The 19,174-nt window shown below is 31.0% G+C and overlaps 2 protein-coding genes and 1 pseudogene across 2 annotated transcripts; 2 read left to right on the plus strand and 1 right to left on the minus strand.

Annotated features, from left to right (window-relative positions):
* Positions 1 to 3,498: 3,498 nt before the first annotated feature.
* On the plus strand, positions 3,499 to 6,046 carry LOC108807626 (terpenoid synthase 25). Its single transcript, XM_056988845.1, has 7 exons — positions 3,499 to 3,856; positions 3,934 to 4,210; positions 4,287 to 4,662; positions 4,755 to 4,973; positions 5,079 to 5,217; positions 5,299 to 5,547; positions 5,634 to 6,046. The coding sequence occupies exons 1-7, from the start codon at positions 3,596 to 3,598 to the stop codon at positions 5,943 to 5,945; spliced, it is 1,833 nt and encodes a 610-aa protein (XP_056844825.1). The 5' UTR covers positions 3,499 to 3,595; the 3' UTR covers positions 5,946 to 6,046.
* Positions 6,047 to 6,957: 911 nt separating this feature from the next.
* Positions 6,958 to 7,629, minus strand: LOC108810183 (uncharacterized). Its single transcript, XM_018582315.2, has one exon. It carries the CDS (start codon positions 7,563 to 7,565, stop codon positions 7,101 to 7,103), a length of 465 nt encoding a protein of 154 aa, XP_018437817.1. The 5' UTR covers positions 7,566 to 7,629; the 3' UTR covers positions 6,958 to 7,100.
* A 6,578-nt stretch (positions 7,630 to 14,207) lies between these two features.
* Positions 14,208 to 15,545, plus strand: LOC108810569 (geranylgeranyl pyrophosphate synthase 11, chloroplastic-like; annotated as a pseudogene).
* The last annotated feature ends 3,629 nt before the right edge of the window (positions 15,546 to 19,174 follow it).

The raw sequence follows: 19,174 nt of genomic DNA on the forward strand, positions 1-19,174 counted from the left end.
TCGTAATTAACTCGCTCGATCGAGTATAACTGTCTTAAATTTCTGAGATTTTTGGTCGATAATATCATCTCGAGGAGGATATTAGGGATATTAAATCCCACATCGAGCATTATAAGAGACATTAAATAACATATAAAGGATTGTGGCCAATCAACTAATCACCAATTAATTTTAAGTTCGAAGCCCATAATAAATCTAGTGACATGTGTTAAATAACAGTTTTTCAAAAAAAAAAAACCAAAAAAAATTTAAAAGTTAGTTTTCCTTTTTTCCAAAAAGTCTTAAATAAAAAAATGTAAATAAACAAATATTTCCATATAAATAATTATTTAATAATAATTTTTAAAAATGGGTTTAAAATAATTATAAGATACAGAAAAATTTGTAAGATAATTTTGTTACAGATTAAAATATTTTAAAAATATTTTTTTTTCTTATCTATACTATTATATAAAGCTTGATTCTTAAAAAAATTCAAGATCACGACATGGAAATTATATATTTAGATATACCATGTGTTAAATAACAATTTTCCTTTTTTAAAAATTAAGACAAAAAGTCTTAGACAAGTTTGGCTCTTAAACAAGTTTCCTTTTTTAATAAGTCTTAAAAAATTAAGCCAAACAAGTTTTCAAGATCACGACACATGACAATTATATATTTAGATATAATATATGTTAAATAACAATTTTCCTTTTAAAAAATTAAGCCAAAAAGTCTTAAACTTAATTTCCTTTTTTTTTTAAAGTCTTAAACAAATTTAGTTCTTTAAAGTTAATAATTAACAAGATCGACATATGTCAAAATATATATTTATGATTGTGACATGGGTTAAATAACAATTTTCTTTTTAAAAAAATAAACCAAAAGAATTTTAAAAGTTAGTTTTCCTTTTTCTCAAAGAGTCTTAAATTAAAAAAACTGTAAGGAAACAAATATTTCAAGTTAGTAATTAATAAGATTGCGACACATACCAATTATATATTTAGGATTGTGACATGTGTTAAATAACAATTTTTTTAAGAAATAAACCAAAAGAATTTTAAAAGTTAGTTTTCTTTTTTTTCAAAAAGTCTTAAATAAAAAGCCGTAAAGAAACAAATATTTCCATATAAATATTATTTAGTAATATCTTTTTTAAAAGTGGGTTTAAAATAATTATATAAGATACAAAAAATGTTGTAAGATAATTTTGTTACAGATTAAAATATTTTTAAAATATTATTTTCTTATAAATTTATTATATAAAGCTTGATTCTTCAAAGTTTCAAGATCACAACATATGGAAACTATATATTTTGATATAACATGTGTTTAATAAAAGATTTCTTTTTAAAAAAATTAAGCCAAAATAATTTTAAAACTTAGTTTCCTTTTTTCAAACGTGAGTTTAGGATAATTATAAGATAAAAAATATTGTACGATAATTTTGTTACAAATTAAAATATATTTTTCTTATAAATATTTAATAGTATTTTTCATGTTAAAAATATTAAATCAAAGAGAACAGTAGAAAATCGTATAGGTTAAACAAAAAAGTATTGGGTTAAAAATTTATAAAACCTATAAATTTGTTTTAATTATAATATTCATTTTTTAAAGAACCTTATTTTCAAGGTCGAATAAAATATATGGATTTAAGATAATTACAAAATCAGTAAACATTGGTTTAAAACGAAGAATTTTATTAGTAACAAAAATAATTAAAAGATGAACTTTTTGTTATATAAAATTTGTTACCCAAAGGTCCTAATAAGCATAATCATGACACATGATAATTCTATATTTAAAATTATCATATGTGTTAACTAACAATTTTTAAAAAACTTAAACCAAGAGAATTTAAATAGTTTGTTTTTTAAAAGTCGTAAACAAAAAAAAATCTGAAAATAAAAAAATATATTTATATATAAATAATAATTAATAATTATTTTTTAAAACATGGGTTTAAGATAATTACAAAATACAAAATATCATTAAAAGTTGGTTATAGTAATTGTTTCTTAAATGTTAATATTTGATAGTTTTTAGTTTTATGTTAGTAAAATTTGTTTTTGTTATTAACTTAGTATATATTTTTTTAATTATGATATATATTAGAACAAGTCACATTTTTAAATATATAACTGTCATTTGTAGTCATCATATTAATTATCAACTTTGAAGAACCAAACAATTTTTAAGAAAAAAATATTAAACAAAAATAAATTATAAAATGCAACAAGTATAAATAAAAATCATGAATAAAAACTATCTTTTAAATAAATAAATAAAATTCATCTATGTACCATGATTATAAAATACAAGTTTTGACTTGAAATTATGTATGAAAATAATTTTCAAAATATAAAATAAATCTCTCAAAAATATGCAAATCAATCATAAAATTATAATTAAATGATTATTATTTTATGGTCTTTATTAAATTAAACATCAAATAAAACCGTTGCAACGCAAGAGGCTCATATCTAATATTTTTATAAAGAGAAGTTTGAAACTATTTATTTTCTTGTTACGGCTAGAGTTTTCAACGAATCAAGAAGACTTTGATCCTAGGTATTCTCAGACTAAATAAGATTCATTGTATTATTGTAGCTTCCGCTACATCAGTTTGGTATCAGAACCTTGTGTTTTGGTTTCTTAATCAAAAATCAATTCAGTATCATGTAGAATTTGTTCGTGCAAAGCGAAGAAATTGTTTTCAGAAAAATTATTGGTCCTGCCATCTATGATCGATATGGTGACGACATGATAATAATCAAGACAGTCGATTTGGTATCACGTGGCTACTCTTTCATCAATCCTTGCAGTGAATTTCTTCTTCAAAAGATACTGGTTTCTCTCGTCGATGACAGCCGTTTGGAACTAGGAAATTTACGTTTTGAAGATTATAGTGCTAATTGGGCTTTTGAGAAAATTAGCCTAATAAAATCTTCAAAAGGTGGTCAGCAGCGTAACGAGGAAGATCATAAGGATTTAAATTCATTCAATCTCATGTTGACGTTGTTGAAGCTGGGACATAATTTTATTTTCTTATTTGGAAAATATTATCAATGGAAGAGAAGAAAAAAAGACAAGACGAGGACAAAGTTAAGATTCGCGGACGAATCTTTTCTAATCCAGAGAGAATGGTGTAATGATTTGACTTTGAAGTTCTAATGATTTGACTTTGAAGTTAACTTCTAAATCCGTTTTTCACTTGTGAGAAATTTGGTTTTTGCATCTTCGCCGTCATCTTTATCTTATTTATTGATCACAGACTATTGATATTTTCCTTTTACATAAATACAAAAGACCTCGTCAAGTCACTTACTCTACACCTCTACTTTTCTTCTTGGCATTCATTTTGCTGTCTTGACTAGGACATGTGTTCAAAAGTTTTTAGTACGAGAAACGTAATCTACCATACAGATTCCGAAGCAGTCGTTAGTTGACTTTTATGTCATATTCAATGTGGGTCTACACTCTACAGCCAGAGAGTAAGAGAGAGATACTAATTGTTAACCAATGGAACAGATAAGTAAAACAAGACATCCTACCACAAGAACAGAGTAGAGGCATTCTCGTGTCTATCTTCCTGTGACAGTCTCTAAAAATGGAAGCCTCAAAAATGTGTTTAGGTCTTAAAACACTCCCTAACGTTCACAACGGCCCTCTCTCTCATAAGACCAACCTCTCTCTCATTCCTCGCCGTTTGCTACAAAACAACACTCTTTCCTCCAGGAAACCCACAAAACACGACTCAATATGTGTAATGGCTGAGAGTAGTGGCGATCTTGAGAGTACTCGTCCATTGACTTACTTTTCTCCATCTACTTGGGGAGATTACTTCCTCTCCGTTCCCGTCGATGACTCTGTAAGTACTCACCTTAACCTGATGTGTTCCGTGACCAACAAGCTTTCTTTAATTACGTCATATTGTTCTCTTTGTAGGAGTTTGAGGCACTTGAGCTAGAAATTGAATCTGTGATGAAGCCTAGAGTAAAGGACATCCTTATTTGTCCTCAAAATAGCGACAAGGAGAAGATTCGTATTATCCATTTGCTTATCAGCCTCGCTATCGCTCATTATTTTGAGAGCGAAATAGAAGAGATTCTACACCAAGCTTTCCAAAATCTGGACGACTTAATATCAGAAGAAGATGATCTGGAAACTATTGCAATCATGTTTGAAGTTTTCAGGCTATACGGCCAACACAAGATGTCTTGCGGTAAATTAACGACTTTTTAAATGTGTTTCTACCAGTTTAGCATGTGTATGCATATATGACAAATTGTTTATTATAGATGTGTTTGAGAGATTCAAAGGTGAAGATGGGAAATTTAAGGAAAGTCTGGCGCATGATGTTAGTGGAATGTTACAATTGTACGAAGCATCGCATCTCAGTCTACCGTCTGAAGATATATTGGACGACGCATTGACTTTCACGAGGCATCACTTGGGGTCGTTGACTGGCCAAGAAACTAGCTCAAATCTCTATGAGCAGATACAACGCGCACTGTATAGAGCTCGATATCATAACATCGAGATAGTTGTCGCACGACAATACATCTCTTTCTACGAACAGGAGGAAGGCCACGACAAGACGCTCCTCAAGTTTGCAAAGCTCAACTTCAACTTTTGCCAAATGCACTACGTCAAAGAGCTTAAGATTATCACCAAGTAATTAAGTTTTTTTTTCGTTTTTAAGTGTGTATATTTATATGATTCTGATCACCAATCTACTTGATGTGTAACTTAATTTATGGCTGCAGATGGTGGAAAGAGCTAGGTATGGCGCCTAAGCTATCTTACATAAGGGACCGAATTGTGGAGGCATTTCTTTATGCAGTAGGAGTGTTTTTCGAGCCACGGTATTCACTTGGAAGAATTCATTCCGCTGCACTTTCAGTGATCATGAGTGCCGTTGATGATACATGTGATGCATATGCCACTCTTCCAGAAGTTATTAGTTTTCATGATGCTTTCCAAAGGTATTTATGTAGAGTCTTATCTACAAGCATGCACATGTACCAATATTTTATGCATCTATGATCCATATATGTGTTTTCATGTAGCTAACAAAACAAAATGTCCAGGTGGGATCTTGGTGCCATGGAGGAGCTACCAAGCTATATGAGAATCGTCTACCAAAATACGTTAGAAATTGTTGAAGAAATTGATCGAGAAATGAAAGCTCTAGGAAAGTTCGGTAGTGTGCAACTAACTATAGATGAGGTATACGCATTCGATCTCAAGTACTAGATGGAGAAGATTCCAGTTTCAGTTAGTTAATCCGATTACATTGATCCTGTGCAGACTAAGAGTTTGATGAAAGTGTATCTTACGACAGCCAAATGGGCACGCACAGGGCACGTGCCAAGCTTTGAGGATTACATGGAGAATGGGAGCCCCTCATCTGGACTGGATGACTATGCAGCCTTCGGATATATATCTATGGACGATTGGGAACGAAAGCAACTGAATGAGTGGTTCAACTCCGAACCCAAAATATTTAAAGCTTTAAATAATATATTCCGTCTTAGAAATGACGTTGTGACTTTTGAGGTACGTATGTGTACATATATTACACATGCACCAAGTCTTCCTACCAAATTTTTATCTCTTTTTTAATATTATTAATTAATGAACAGCAAGACATGAGCAGAGGAGAGGTGGCGAATGGAGTCAACTGTTACATGAAACAACATGGTGTTACCAAAGAAGCAGCGGTTGATGTATTGAGGAAGATGGAACGAGAGAATTATAAGATAATGATGGAGGAATTTGTTTTGACGAAAGATGTGCCACGACAGATTCTGGTGCGAGCCATCAACAGTGGACGTATGATTGATTTATATTACAAGGAAGGTGATGGATATGGTCATCCTGATCAAAAACTAAAAGACATTATTGTCTCTTCGTTCCTCCATCCAATTCCTCTTGGACAAACTTATGTAAGTTAAGAGTGAACTAAGGAGATATATAATCACTCTATTATCTTCAACATTTCTTTCCTTAGTTCTTTGTATTTCATGTGCACTGAGAACTACTCGTGCCCTCTATCATAGTTTTTGGTTTGTTTTTATTAAGGATATCATATTTCACATCAAAAAATTTAAGGGACATTAACTACTATATAATGGGTCAAGATCAATCCACTAATCACTAAATTTATTTTAAGTTGAAAATTCATAATAAACATGAATCTAATATGGTATTAGAGTTCATATCCTAAATACCCTAAACCCTTAATTAAAATAACTTTTCCGACCGGGTTTAAAGGTTGTACTTAATCCTACCCGACCGGGTATAAAGTTCGTAATTAACTTGTTGAGTATAACTATCTTAAAGTTCCAAAATTTCTGGCCGATAAAAGTCATCATCTCCTACCCGACCGGGTATAAAGGTCGTAATTAACTCGCTCGACCGAGTATAACCGTCTTATAGTTCTGAGATTTTGGCTGATAACATTATCTGGAAGAGGGGTATTAGAGATATTAAATCCCACATCGAACATTATAAGAGACATTAAATAATATATAAAGGGTTATAGCTAATCCACTAATCACCAATTGGTTTTAAGTTGGAAGCCCATAATAAACATGAATCTACCATGGTGTCAGAACGCAGATCCTAAATACCCTAAACCCCTAATTAATATAACCTTATTTTAGTTTTATTTGTAAACATTTAAATTTTGATTTTAAATTAATGAATAAAATTCGAAATCTTATTTTTGTTGTCAAATGTATTTGATTTTGGATGTGTATAAGATAATTTCTCATTCAAACTATTATTTTTATTCAATGGTTTAATATGTTTTATAATATGGGAATATAATAATTATTAATAAAACAACTAGATTTTGATCATAGATGTAAAACCATTAAAGGACTAATTCTAAGGTGAAATAAAGTATATATTAAATTCTGTCTTTTAAACGTCAGAGATCGTGTTGAACTTAAGTATATATTTGTATCCAACTCGTGTTGATAGATGCTAGTTTTAGTAACTAGTCTTCTCACAGATGATCATTGCATTATCTAAAGAATATATAATTAACATATATGAAACAGCCTTTTGTTATATTATTATGATGACTTCACGAAACCAATCAATCAATACATAACTACATCATTACTCTCTTGCCACAGAGAAAGAGTTGGTTCGTCCTCAAATGTAAGTCCATAGTTAATATGAGAATAATAGTCGCCACCTTCAATCTCAAGAACGCTACTATCTACACCATCCATGTAAGAAAGCTCCGTACACCAATTCATCATCTCGTCATCATTTTGCCACGAAACGACACCCATGTCGAAGTCGTTAAGCCACTCGAAATCATCTTCCAGACCGGGTTTTGTCTGTAGAAGATCATTCTCCCGAGATTCTATGGGCGAAGATGAACTCGAGTTGATCTCCACTTCTAACGATTTAATCACGCGGTTTAGAGCCTCATCCTCCTCTTTGTTGATGCTACCATGATTATCGACAGGCGATTCTTCATCTAGAAACGACATGATCATAAGCTCGTTGTTGAAAATCTCCATTCCTTGATCCATACCATATTGAACAGACGCCATTTGTGAGAATGTGTAAAGAGTTAAGAGAAAAATATATTAAACTTAAAGAGAATGGATTATAACATGAGCTAAAGCTAAGCTCTTATATAGAGGGAAATGTTAAATTAATTAATTAGGCACATTTGCGTGTAATATAAGATGCCCCACACTACACGACCAATCATGTGATCATATGTAATTTGATATGATGATGATGATGATAATAATGGGATAATATTGTAGCTTTTGGCCTAACTGATAATGAACCATCGAGGAGACATGACTGAATGAAATTAATTCATGGACATATATTATAACTAGAGAATTAGTTGAATGTCAAATCTCAAGTGTCCAAGTGGGATATGCGTATAGGCAAGATCTTGAAAGTTTGGTATAAATATAATGCATAACCCACTAATAGATATGGTACTTTAGGATAAGCGAAGAACAAAGCCGAGACATCTGCTTTATTGTGTTTGCAATTAATTTGGGAACAAATCAACGGACGTAATATGCTACGGATAATACCACTGCTAAGTCTATTATGTAGACAGAATACCACTACTATAAAATATCCACTAAGTAATTGTTTTTATGAAAGATTTGATTCTTGAGTAATTGCTTTCAACAGGGAAAAAAATATATACATCTACTAAAAATAAATATAAATTTAACTACAACATAATTTCGCCTGCTTTGGTTATCAGGGACAGTCTTGTTGTCCTCTGACCTAGTATCCCACCATGTATCCTTCTTGTTTTCCTCTTTAATAAAATCAGATGACAAAAAAAAACTAAAACATAATCTCGTTTGTATGTCTTCTTGTTTTGTAAGAACGCAAAATTTACACGCCTAAAAAACGGTTCGGGTCTATTTGATAGCTTTTTCTTTATCAAAAGTCTATTTTCATAGCTAACATACTAATATATCGGCTGAAGTACAAAATAATATGCTGTAGGTTAGAGTGCAAATGGATGTCACACTTACAAAACATTACACACGTAACGACACTAACCTCTATATTAAATGTATAGAAAACTTTAAATTTCGGGGTCCTCTACGATATGCTTGATAAGGTACGTGTTGGACGTTTGAGAAGAAATGATTTGACCGAATAAATGGGATTCGAAGCATTAGCAAGAGTGGTGCTTCTTTCAGTGGACCGACCCACTCCATCTTCATCGCATCAATTATGGATCGATTCACATGTCTCCACCTTTGTTTTCGTCTTCTTTAATTTTCTCAAGATTTGCCGAATTAGTCTATAGATGTATTTGATTCAAGGGATTATTTGCCAGATAACCAAAAAAAAAATAGAAAATTAGATTTTGGGAGAGAAGGTAGAAAGAAATAGGAAGAGAAAATAAGAAAGAGAGGAAAATTTTAGTTAGTGAGTAAATTTGAGATTTTTGTGTGTATATATAGCCTAATTTCCCTTGATTCAAAACTTCTGTTTGATGTTTTATTAGTTTTTTTTATTCTGCTTTGTAGTAGTAAAGGGCTAAACCAGTAAATCATATTCCTATTGCATTCGTCATCAATAGTGAGAGGTTAAAGCATGATTATTGTTGGGTTCTTAGAGTGGATTTTTTTGTTTAGTATAAGAAATCCACCTTAAGAACTCCGCAATAATCAAGGTCTTAGACTATGATTATTTTTGGTCTCTTAACTGGATTTTTTATCTTCAGCTAAAAAAGACAGTTCTTACTTTTTTCTTAGATTTTAATTTAGAAAAGCTAAGAACTGTCTGTTAAATAAGAGATATAAAAGTTGTTTATTAGACGGAAAGTGTAAAAAAATGTTAAATCATAAATTAAGAATCCCAACTAAAATACCGAGATTAATCATGCTCTTATAGACTTATAGCTCTGTCATTGTCAACAACAATCTGTGATTAGATTATATTCGTTTTATAGTCACCAAAGGCATCAACATACTACAACAGGTAATCCTCTTTTCTTTTGTCAGCAACAACAAAAAAGTAATCGTTGTATCAAATTTTAGAACAGTATATGAAAATACTAGTCAGGCCCAATAATCTTATATAAATTCTCAAATTGTAAATTATACTTCCTCCGTTTTATATTAGTTGTCGTTCGGAGTTTATATACATAGATTAAGAAAACATTTATTTTTACATATTTTCAAAATAAAAATACTATCATCAATACACCTAGCCATATTTCAATCAATATAAAAATAAAATAGAGAATACTATAAATAAATTTTACATTGAAAACCGAAAACGACACTTATTTTGAAACAAAAAATTTGCTCTACAACGACAAATAATTTAAAACAGAAGGAGTACAATAAAAGGAACATATATTTACATGCGTTTGAGAGAAACCACTACAAAAAAAATATATCAGAATACATCACTTAAATAGAATCAGAAAAATAAATGATAATATTTGGAATTACTTATTAGCAAATGATACAAAAATTTTGTTTTAATATCAGTCATAACAAACGATGCTGTTATTAACTTTTTTGGCATCGATTCAATGAACTTGATGCAAATCTATATTAGTTAACATCAGTTTTTGAAAAATGATTTAAAATATAAGTTTACATCAATTCAATGATTGACGCATTTTTTAATTTGTATTAACATCAGTTACATAAATGATACAGAAGTAACATCATTTTAATAAATGTTGCAAATTTAACATCAATGATATAAATGATACTAACCTAGTTTTCACTAGATACTAATATGTGTACGTAATTCATTTGTGTTGGTAGATATTTTTTTGACAAATATTATTTTTCCAAGTTCAATATCAACTAGATTAGGACCCGCCCTAAAGGTCGGAAATTGATTTGTCAAATTTCAATTAATAATATATGGTATATATAATATGTTGTATATAATATTATATATATTTTGTGTAACATTTATATATATATATACATATTAGACATATATAATATTTTATTAAATATATATAGAATTTAATAGTGTTATAATTTGTGTTGTACTTGTTATTAGTTTATATTTAATCTTCTTTCATTTTTAGTATAATAATTTGCCTTGTCACACTTTTTACCTTTTAACTTATACACATAGTTATGCTCTTTTTCAAAAAAAAACTTATACACATAGTCTCGTAAAATGTAATATATAAAAACATATTTAAAAAATCTACTGACCATATGCCACCATTATTTGGTTGTTTGAACAAAAAAAAATCATGTTCTTGCATAACTGTGTATGTTGTGATATGATGTAGGTGAAAAGTAAATATATGGAAGTAAAGTTAGTGATACGAACATGAGCCTATATTGGTCTATGCCACAATTATTTGGTTTTTGGAAGATCAATGAGCATAAGCATATACGGTCTTTGTATGCTTACGTTGTAAATAAATCGGATATTTTTTCTCTTATGTTTGGAATGATATGAAACTCGTTATTTAAGAGTGGTTCAGTTTTATATGATCTAATTATATTAAGAGATTAACCAAAAATATTATAAAAGTGTTACTGGTTAGGTTTAACTAATCTATGTTGGTTAAGATTTGGTTTAATTTAAGTTGGTAGGTTGCATTGTATAGGAGGCATGATATATTCTAGCACCAACTATGAAAGAGTCCAAAATTTAAATGAGAACTTCAAACAGTAGATAATCCCTAAATTAATAAATTAGATATGTTTTGTATATTTACTCTTATACACAATTTTTAGTGCTTTGATAAATAATTTTGAATTGATTTAAAAAGAAGGTAGATAAATTGATATTTTGAATATTGAAATTATAACGACATATATACTCACTACAAAAAGAATCTGAAAATCTATATTTTATAAATATTTTTATACTTACTAAAATATATAATTAATTACGAGGAATATTTTATCCTAATTTTTTACAACTAATATTCTAAATTTTCGACCTAATTAATTAATGTTAGTAGTTATTTTATATTTTATTGCGTTAATTTGTTTTGTAAAGAAGATTGTAAAACATTAAAGTTATATACGTTTTCTTTTTGTAAAATATATATGTTTGTTACCAAAAATATAGCAAAATCTCCTATTTTATCTCATCCACTAGTTCACGTTCATTTTCTAATAAGAAATCAACTAAATAAAAGCAACGATCTTTTACATCTTTTTCCATAGTCTTTCTCTTCCACACACACAATTCTTTGGCAAATATTTTTAACACAGTTTTAAGTAAGACTGAATCTGCAGATCTCAAATGATATTCTTGGAATATTCGTGAAGGCTATTGTTGTTTACCTCAGTGCACACCATTGGTTAAAGTTAGTCAATAGTGACAATCTGATGCAAACTTTTCATTAGATTGATTTGGTCTATGAATCGGTATTTTCTTATATGAGAGATGATGATGATGATGCTGGTTTTATTTGTAGAAGCAATTATTTGTTTAAAACACTACCACCAAGAGCAGAAGATACAGAGAATGGGAAGAAGAAGAAGAGGCTTGATCGAAGAACTCTTACGGCTAATTACGTTTATCTGTTTTTTTTTTTGAATTGTTTTCTTTCTTTTTCTTGTTTTTGTAAATTTCTTATCTTTTTAACTGTAACATCAATGGAAAGAAAATAACTATTTTAATTTATTTATTTACGGATATAAATTTAAAATTAATTTTGTGTAGATATTAATCAAAATAAAAATCAACGTAATAATAATTTAGTTAATAACTGTAAATGATAAAATTATTAAAATCAGTTAAAAAAAATTTGATACTGATTTTAATTCAGTTATAAAAAATGATAGAAATTAATTATTAAAGTCAGTTATTTGACTGATACTAACACTAATATCGTTTTTTGTTAATGATGTAAATGTTAATATCAATTATTGTAATAGATATATATTGACATCACTTATAATTGTTGATGTAAATATTAAATATTTTTACATCAGTTACTAACAAAATAATGTGAATTATTTGCATCACCACTTTCAGAGTCATTTATATAAGTGATGCAAAATTATTTTACATCATTTATAACTAATGCAAAAATACAAAATAAATGATGCTAAACAACAGTTTTTTTGTAGTGAACAGAGAGGAAGCTATTTATTGGTTTAGTAAGATGGATGCTCTAGGGAAGACATTAATCCAAAGCTCCCAACTTTCAGTAGTGTCTTCAGCATGGTTATGTCTGACAATGCCACCCTGATTCTGTCATTTATTTACTCTGATCAAGCGCCCCTGAAATTAAGACACTCATAATGTTCTTAGAAGATCACAGCTTCACAAATGCTCTAGGTTCAGACTTGGGATACTAGCAGGCAATATTCCTTTTTAGAACTTTCCATTAATTACGGATGCATTATTTTTTTTAATGTCTGATTAATTATGTTATGATAACAAAGATATATTATATAGACAATTTTACAGAAGATAATTTTTAACGACTTATGACAATATATGTCTGAAATTTATAGAATTTACTGATGCATTCAAGTACTCTAATTATTATTTGAATTTCTAACCTTATAATATATATGTACAGAGATCGTGACTTTTCCAAAATATAAGATCTTGTTTGCTGGTTATACAATCTAACTATATTATTAAAATAGAAGTATAATTTAGAATTGCCCCTTAATTTTCACACTTATTTACACTACCATATCACTGAGAATTAAATAGTACTTTCTATTTTAATACTTTGTATTTTCACTTAAATTAATGTGTTTTCCTAAATTAAATTTTAATTAAATACATTTCATTCACTTCTCCATTAAATCAATGTCAAAAGTATTTATTTTTATCTGCTTCAAAAAATATATTCTTATTAGACAAATAATTCATGAAAATTATAATGTCAACTCTCCATTTAACAAATTTGAACGAAAAAGTATTACCAAATTTAAACCGAAACTAAATAAATATCCAAACGGATTTACCATTTTGGTATCTAGAAAACCAGAATCAAACCTGATCCAAACGAAATATTTCGGACATTTGAATGTATTTGAATCATATTTATATATTTGAATATGTTATCTATTTTTAGAGTTAATATCCAAGATATAAGCTATTTTAAAATTGTCTAAAACATTTGAAATATAAAAAATAGTCAAAGTAAACTTTTAAAGTAGATAAACAATAATCACAACACCAAAAATACTTAAAATATATATATTTATTCTCCATCCATATATTCAAGTTAAACCTGTTTTTAATTTTTAATTTAGGTATTTTGGTTTACACTATTCAAATTTATATGTTATATTATTTTATTTTTAGATTTAAATTATATATAAATTTTGAAAATTTAAAAATAGTTTAAACGGGTTATCCGAACCCGCAAATATCTGAATTAAACCAGAACTAAAATGTATAAATACCCGAATATATCTGGAATTTTAAATTTGAAAATCTCAAACCCGAATAGATTCTAACTGAATTCGAGTGGGTATCCAAATATTCATCCCTAGCTAAGTCAATGTAAAATGATCAAATATTACAATTACATCATTTAGTATAAATAAAAATTAAAACAGAAAATAATTAATATCCGTGTGGTCGCATGGATCAATATCTAGTTTAAAGTTATAGGAAGTGTTTTTACATTCATTGCTTCCAAATCCAAGAAACCTATTAAGAGCCTTCACATGCTCTTAATGGGCAAACCCAACTGTAAAATTCTATTGGTAGAAAGTGGGTCAGCAATGGCTACTGATCTAATCTCACCCTTTCTCTTCATCCAATCCAAAGGAAGAAGATACAACTCCATATCATCCTTCAAGAGTCTCCAAAAACGAACAGTTTTGTCTCTCTCGTGTGCTCTCACCTCACAAGGGGGAGACATGATTCCACCAGAGGGAAAAGGCAATGATAACAACTCCACCTTTGACTTCAAGTCCTATATGATACGTAAATCTGAATCTGTAAACGCAGCTCTCGACGTTTCTGTACCGCTTCTGAAACCCATCACGATCCAAGAGGCGGTGCGGTACTCATTGCTAACGGGTGGAAAACGAGTCAGGCCTCTGCTCTGCATTGCTGCATGCGAGCTCGTGGGTGGCGACGAGGCTACAGCCATGTCGGCCGCTTGTGCGGTGGAGATGATCCATGTGAGTTCTCTTATTCATGACGACCTTCCCTGTATGGACAATGCAGATGTCCGCAGAGGCAAGCCTACCAACCACAAGGTATGCTATAAAATTGTAAATGGACTTAGAGAAATGCTCACTAATAAGTTATATTAGTTTCCAACCTAAAACCAACAATAACTCCTATATATTATTTAAGAACCATTCCAACTTCCGATGTAGGATTTTGCCCATGATAGTCTAGTGTTGAATCTTTCATTGGTGTTAATGCATGCTCACTAGTGATGAACCAAATCTTACTCAAACAAGGTATTTGGAGAAGGCATGGCAGTTTTGACAGGTGATGCACTTCTTGCTTTAGCGTTTGAGAACATGACGGTCGTGTCAAGTGGGTTGGTCGCTCCTGACAGAACAGTCCGCACGGTTATTGAGCTGGCGAAGGCCATAGGTACAAAAGGGCTAGTGGCAGGGCAAGTTATTGACCTAAGAAGTGAAGGATTAAGTCCAGACAACGCTGGATTAGAGCGTCTAGAGTTCATCCATCTTCACAAAACGGCGGCATTGTTGGAGGCAGCGGCGGTTATAGGGGTTATAATGGGAGGTGGAACAGATGAAGAGATGGAGAAGCTTAGAAAGTATGCTAGATGTATCGGCTTGTTGTTTCAAGTGGTTGATGATATTCTTGACGTGACTAAATCTACTGGAGAATTGGGTAAGAGCGCCGGCAAAGATGCTATCGCCGGAAAACTGACGTATCCAAAGTTGATTGGTTTGGAGTAGTCGAGGGAACTGGCGGATAAACTGAGAAGATCAAAGCGGAGGAACAGCTTCTAGGGTTTGATTCTGATAAGGCGGCACCTCTAGTGGCTCTGGCTAGCTACATTGCCAGCAGAAACAATTAACTATTAGCAAGAAATGTAGTCTCTTGAGCTCGATCTTTTGTCATGTTTGTTTATGTGTTTCTCTCTATGTTATTATATCATACAAAGAAAGAAAATGGTTAGCTGCTTCTCCTTCTCTTCTCCTATATTACTGCTTTAATGGTGTGTGATATGTTTTTAATAAAAACATGTTATTGTATTAATGATGTCAGCTTGGAAATTGATAATCGTTTCATAAACAATTGACTTCTAAGAAACATTGGATAAAATGTGCTAGCTGTGCAGACATCCTGAATTTTGGTGGTGTCTGCCTGGATTAACAGTGTTATGATCTATATCTATTTTGCAGCTATGAGAGAAAAATAAAACAAAGAGACGTAATTTTTTTAATAATCTTTAAATAACATTAAGATATTTTTATTTAAAAATAATGGCATGAGAAATTTGCTAAAATAGCATTAATCAAAAATTTGTAAAAAAAAAAAATACTTTTGTTCTAATTAAGTAATCTATCTTATTAAAGTAGAAGTACCTTTTAATTTTGTCTAGCAACATAAATTGCAGAATTAAAAAAATTAAAATGTAGTTTGGACAGAAATATAACATCTATTTGGGGCTTACATTTTAAAAAAACTATTACTATAGAATTGAACCATATTATTTAATTTTCTATTAAGATCTATTTTGATAACTAGATTATTTATTGAATCATTGTAATTATTCGTTATTTACTATAGTTATTTATATTTATATTTTATATATAAAACATAGATAAAATATATTTCTCTCAAACAAATTTTTTTGTCCATTAATAGGATACTTATGTCATTATTAGTTTAAAAATTATATTTTTTATATTATGGTTACAATATCAAATAAACAATGCAATATATATATATATATATATATATATATATATTAGGGGTGGGCATTTTACCCGATACCCGAACCCGTACCCGAACCCGACCGAAAAAACCCGAACCGAAACCGAACCGAAATAGCAAAATATCCGAACGGGTATTGAATTAGGAGAGATTGGATATCCGAACCCGAACGGGTAATACCCGAACCCGAATGGATATCCGAAGATAACCGAACATATGTATATTTAGGTCTATATTTCTAGTTTACTTCTTTAATTTTATTCAAAATGTTTATTTTTATTATGCACATACTTCAAAATTAGATAATTTACATATAATTGGAAAAAGGTGAAATTTTTAGTCACTTAAAATGCATGTCAAGATTTTTATTTCATGCATTAACAAAAGTTACATCCAAAATTTAAAAATAATAATCAATTTATTATCTTTTATTTGTAAAATGTTATCTTCAAATTTATTAATCATTCGATTGTCAGAAAATAAAAAATCAGTTAAGTGAAATTTATATTTTTTAAATAAAAAAAACTTGAGAAATGAAAATTTTAATATTTTTTTCCAAAATCTAAATATCCGAAAACCCGACCCGAAATACCCGAACCCGAACTAAAAATATCCAAACCCGACCCGAAGTAAAAAAATACCCGAACGGGTATTACACTCCTATACCGAAATACCCGAAAATCCGAAATACCCGATCCGAACCCGAACGGGTATATATTATATATATATATATATATATACTAAGATATTAGTATTTTTCATGTTACAAGTACGTTAAATACAATATTAATTACTCCCTCTGTTTTTTAAAGATACATATTCTAGACTTTTCACATATATTAAGAAATCACATTAAAAATGCATTGATTTTTGTGAATAACAATTTTCCATAACCTTTAACCAATAAAAATCCAATAAACACAATTAATTTTTTTGAAGTTAACAGATTTTCATTAAATAATACATTGAAAAAGTAAAAAATGTATCTTTTTAAAACATTTTTTTCCTAGAAAAACAGAGGGAGTATATGATAGCGAAGAATGTGTAACATATTTTATAAAATTCAATAATTTTCAATTTGGTATAGGTTGATAAGATTTTTACAAGTTAAAGTAAACATCCCCAGTCGGATGGATTAAAATCTAGTTAGGATTAAGAGTTTAGTATTTAGCGGTTACGTTAAGATAAGGGTTTGGAGTAACTATTGTTGTCATATATTTTTTTTGTTATCTAAATTATTTGTCTATATTTATGATTTTATTTCTACCTTTTTGTCATTCTTAGTTTCGCTCTAATAGAAGACAGGTAACATATTGTCATACTTTTCTCTCTCTAGCTTATCTTGCTCTGCTTTCTCTCTAGAATCCAAGCCGTGATTTGCATCTCCGGCCGGCGGTTTTGGCTTTCGCCACCGCCGGTCATGCCAAAAAAGTTCTTTAGGTTTTTTTCTTTCTTTATAGCTTTGCTTATCGGCTTTATATACGGATTGATTCGTCATCTCTCCGTTTTTTCCTTGCTTCCGGTCATGCATCGCTTTCTGGGGCCGTACCGTTTCCTCTTTGGTAGTGGTCGCCGGCTTTCGACTCTCGTGGATGTGTTCGGGCTGTGAAAAGGTGAGTTATTTGCGGTGGTTTTATGGCCGGATTTGGGTGAGATCTCGGCGTTATCGAGGGATGCTCCCTGAAGGTCGGGCCTTTATGTGAAGACCCCGAGTCCTTTCCCTCCGTTATTGTCGATGGAGGTGGATTTTCGGTGGTCATGTTTCGTGTCCCGGTGGTTCCGGAGATGGTGTTCAGGTTCGTTACAGCGTCGACTTCTAGCGGGAAAGAAGCGGTGATTCGCGATTCCGGTGAAGTCGGATTACGATCCCGGCGGTGGTTTCCAGACGTTTCTGACAATGACGCTTCGCTGTCTCGCCACGCGTCCCTTTGGTGGTTTGATCTCACCACGTGGAGCGGTGTGTGGGCCTGGGTTGGGTCAAGTTTTCTTTCGGTTGGGTCTGGAAATTGTATTGGGCCTGTTCGGCTTGTAGTGTTTGGTTTGCCTGGTTTTGGGCCTTTGTTTGTAGTTTTACTGTGTTTTCTCTTGGTCTTTTTAGACTATATTAATAATATTAGATGGCAAAAAAAAAAGAAGACAGGTAACATATTGTCATAAATTGAGAAAGGACAAAATACTTCTGCGAAAATGAAAATAAAACTTTGTTTCTATTTTTTTCACTTGGTTGGTAAAGTTTAATGGAAACTTGAGTAACAAAAACTTTTACTCCAGGTTTCAAAAAAAAAAAAAACTTTTACCCCATATTTTTTACTCTAATAAGAGCTATCCAACTATTTTCTAGTTTTGGAATGAGAAAACCCTAACGGTCCTAGGCACGGGGCTCGAGGTACTCTGTGATTCAATGCTCTCTGGCCACCCCCGACGATGTCGTCCTCTGTCTTCATCTCTCTGGTAGTTTCTCATTTCAATTCTCGTGTGCTGCGGAGTCGTAGCGTTCTGTTAACAGGAGAAAAGGGTCCCCGACGGAGCCTTCAATGGAGACAAGAACTTGGGTTCCTCGTTTTCACTGCAGTTCTCCTGACAGCGCTTCCTTTTTGGTGGGTCTCCTCCCCAACGATGAGTCGAGAGGGTTCTCTCGCCACCGTTGTACTCTGGTTCACGGGAACGTTTCCCGGCGAACCTCCTTTTGGCTGTCGACGGTCAAGCCACACCGTCGACTTTGTCTGTGCTCTTCAACTGCTCACGGAGTTCAGATCTCAACGTACAAACTCTTGCTTTCCGCCTCCGGGAAGTGAGACAAGAAATCAATGTGTTGCTC

The sequence above is a fragment of the Raphanus sativus genome, chromosome 6 (assembly GCF_000801105.2).
Source record: "Raphanus sativus cultivar WK10039 chromosome 6, ASM80110v3, whole genome shotgun sequence".
NCBI classification, from domain to species: domain Eukaryota; kingdom Viridiplantae; phylum Streptophyta; class Magnoliopsida; order Brassicales; family Brassicaceae; genus Raphanus; species Raphanus sativus.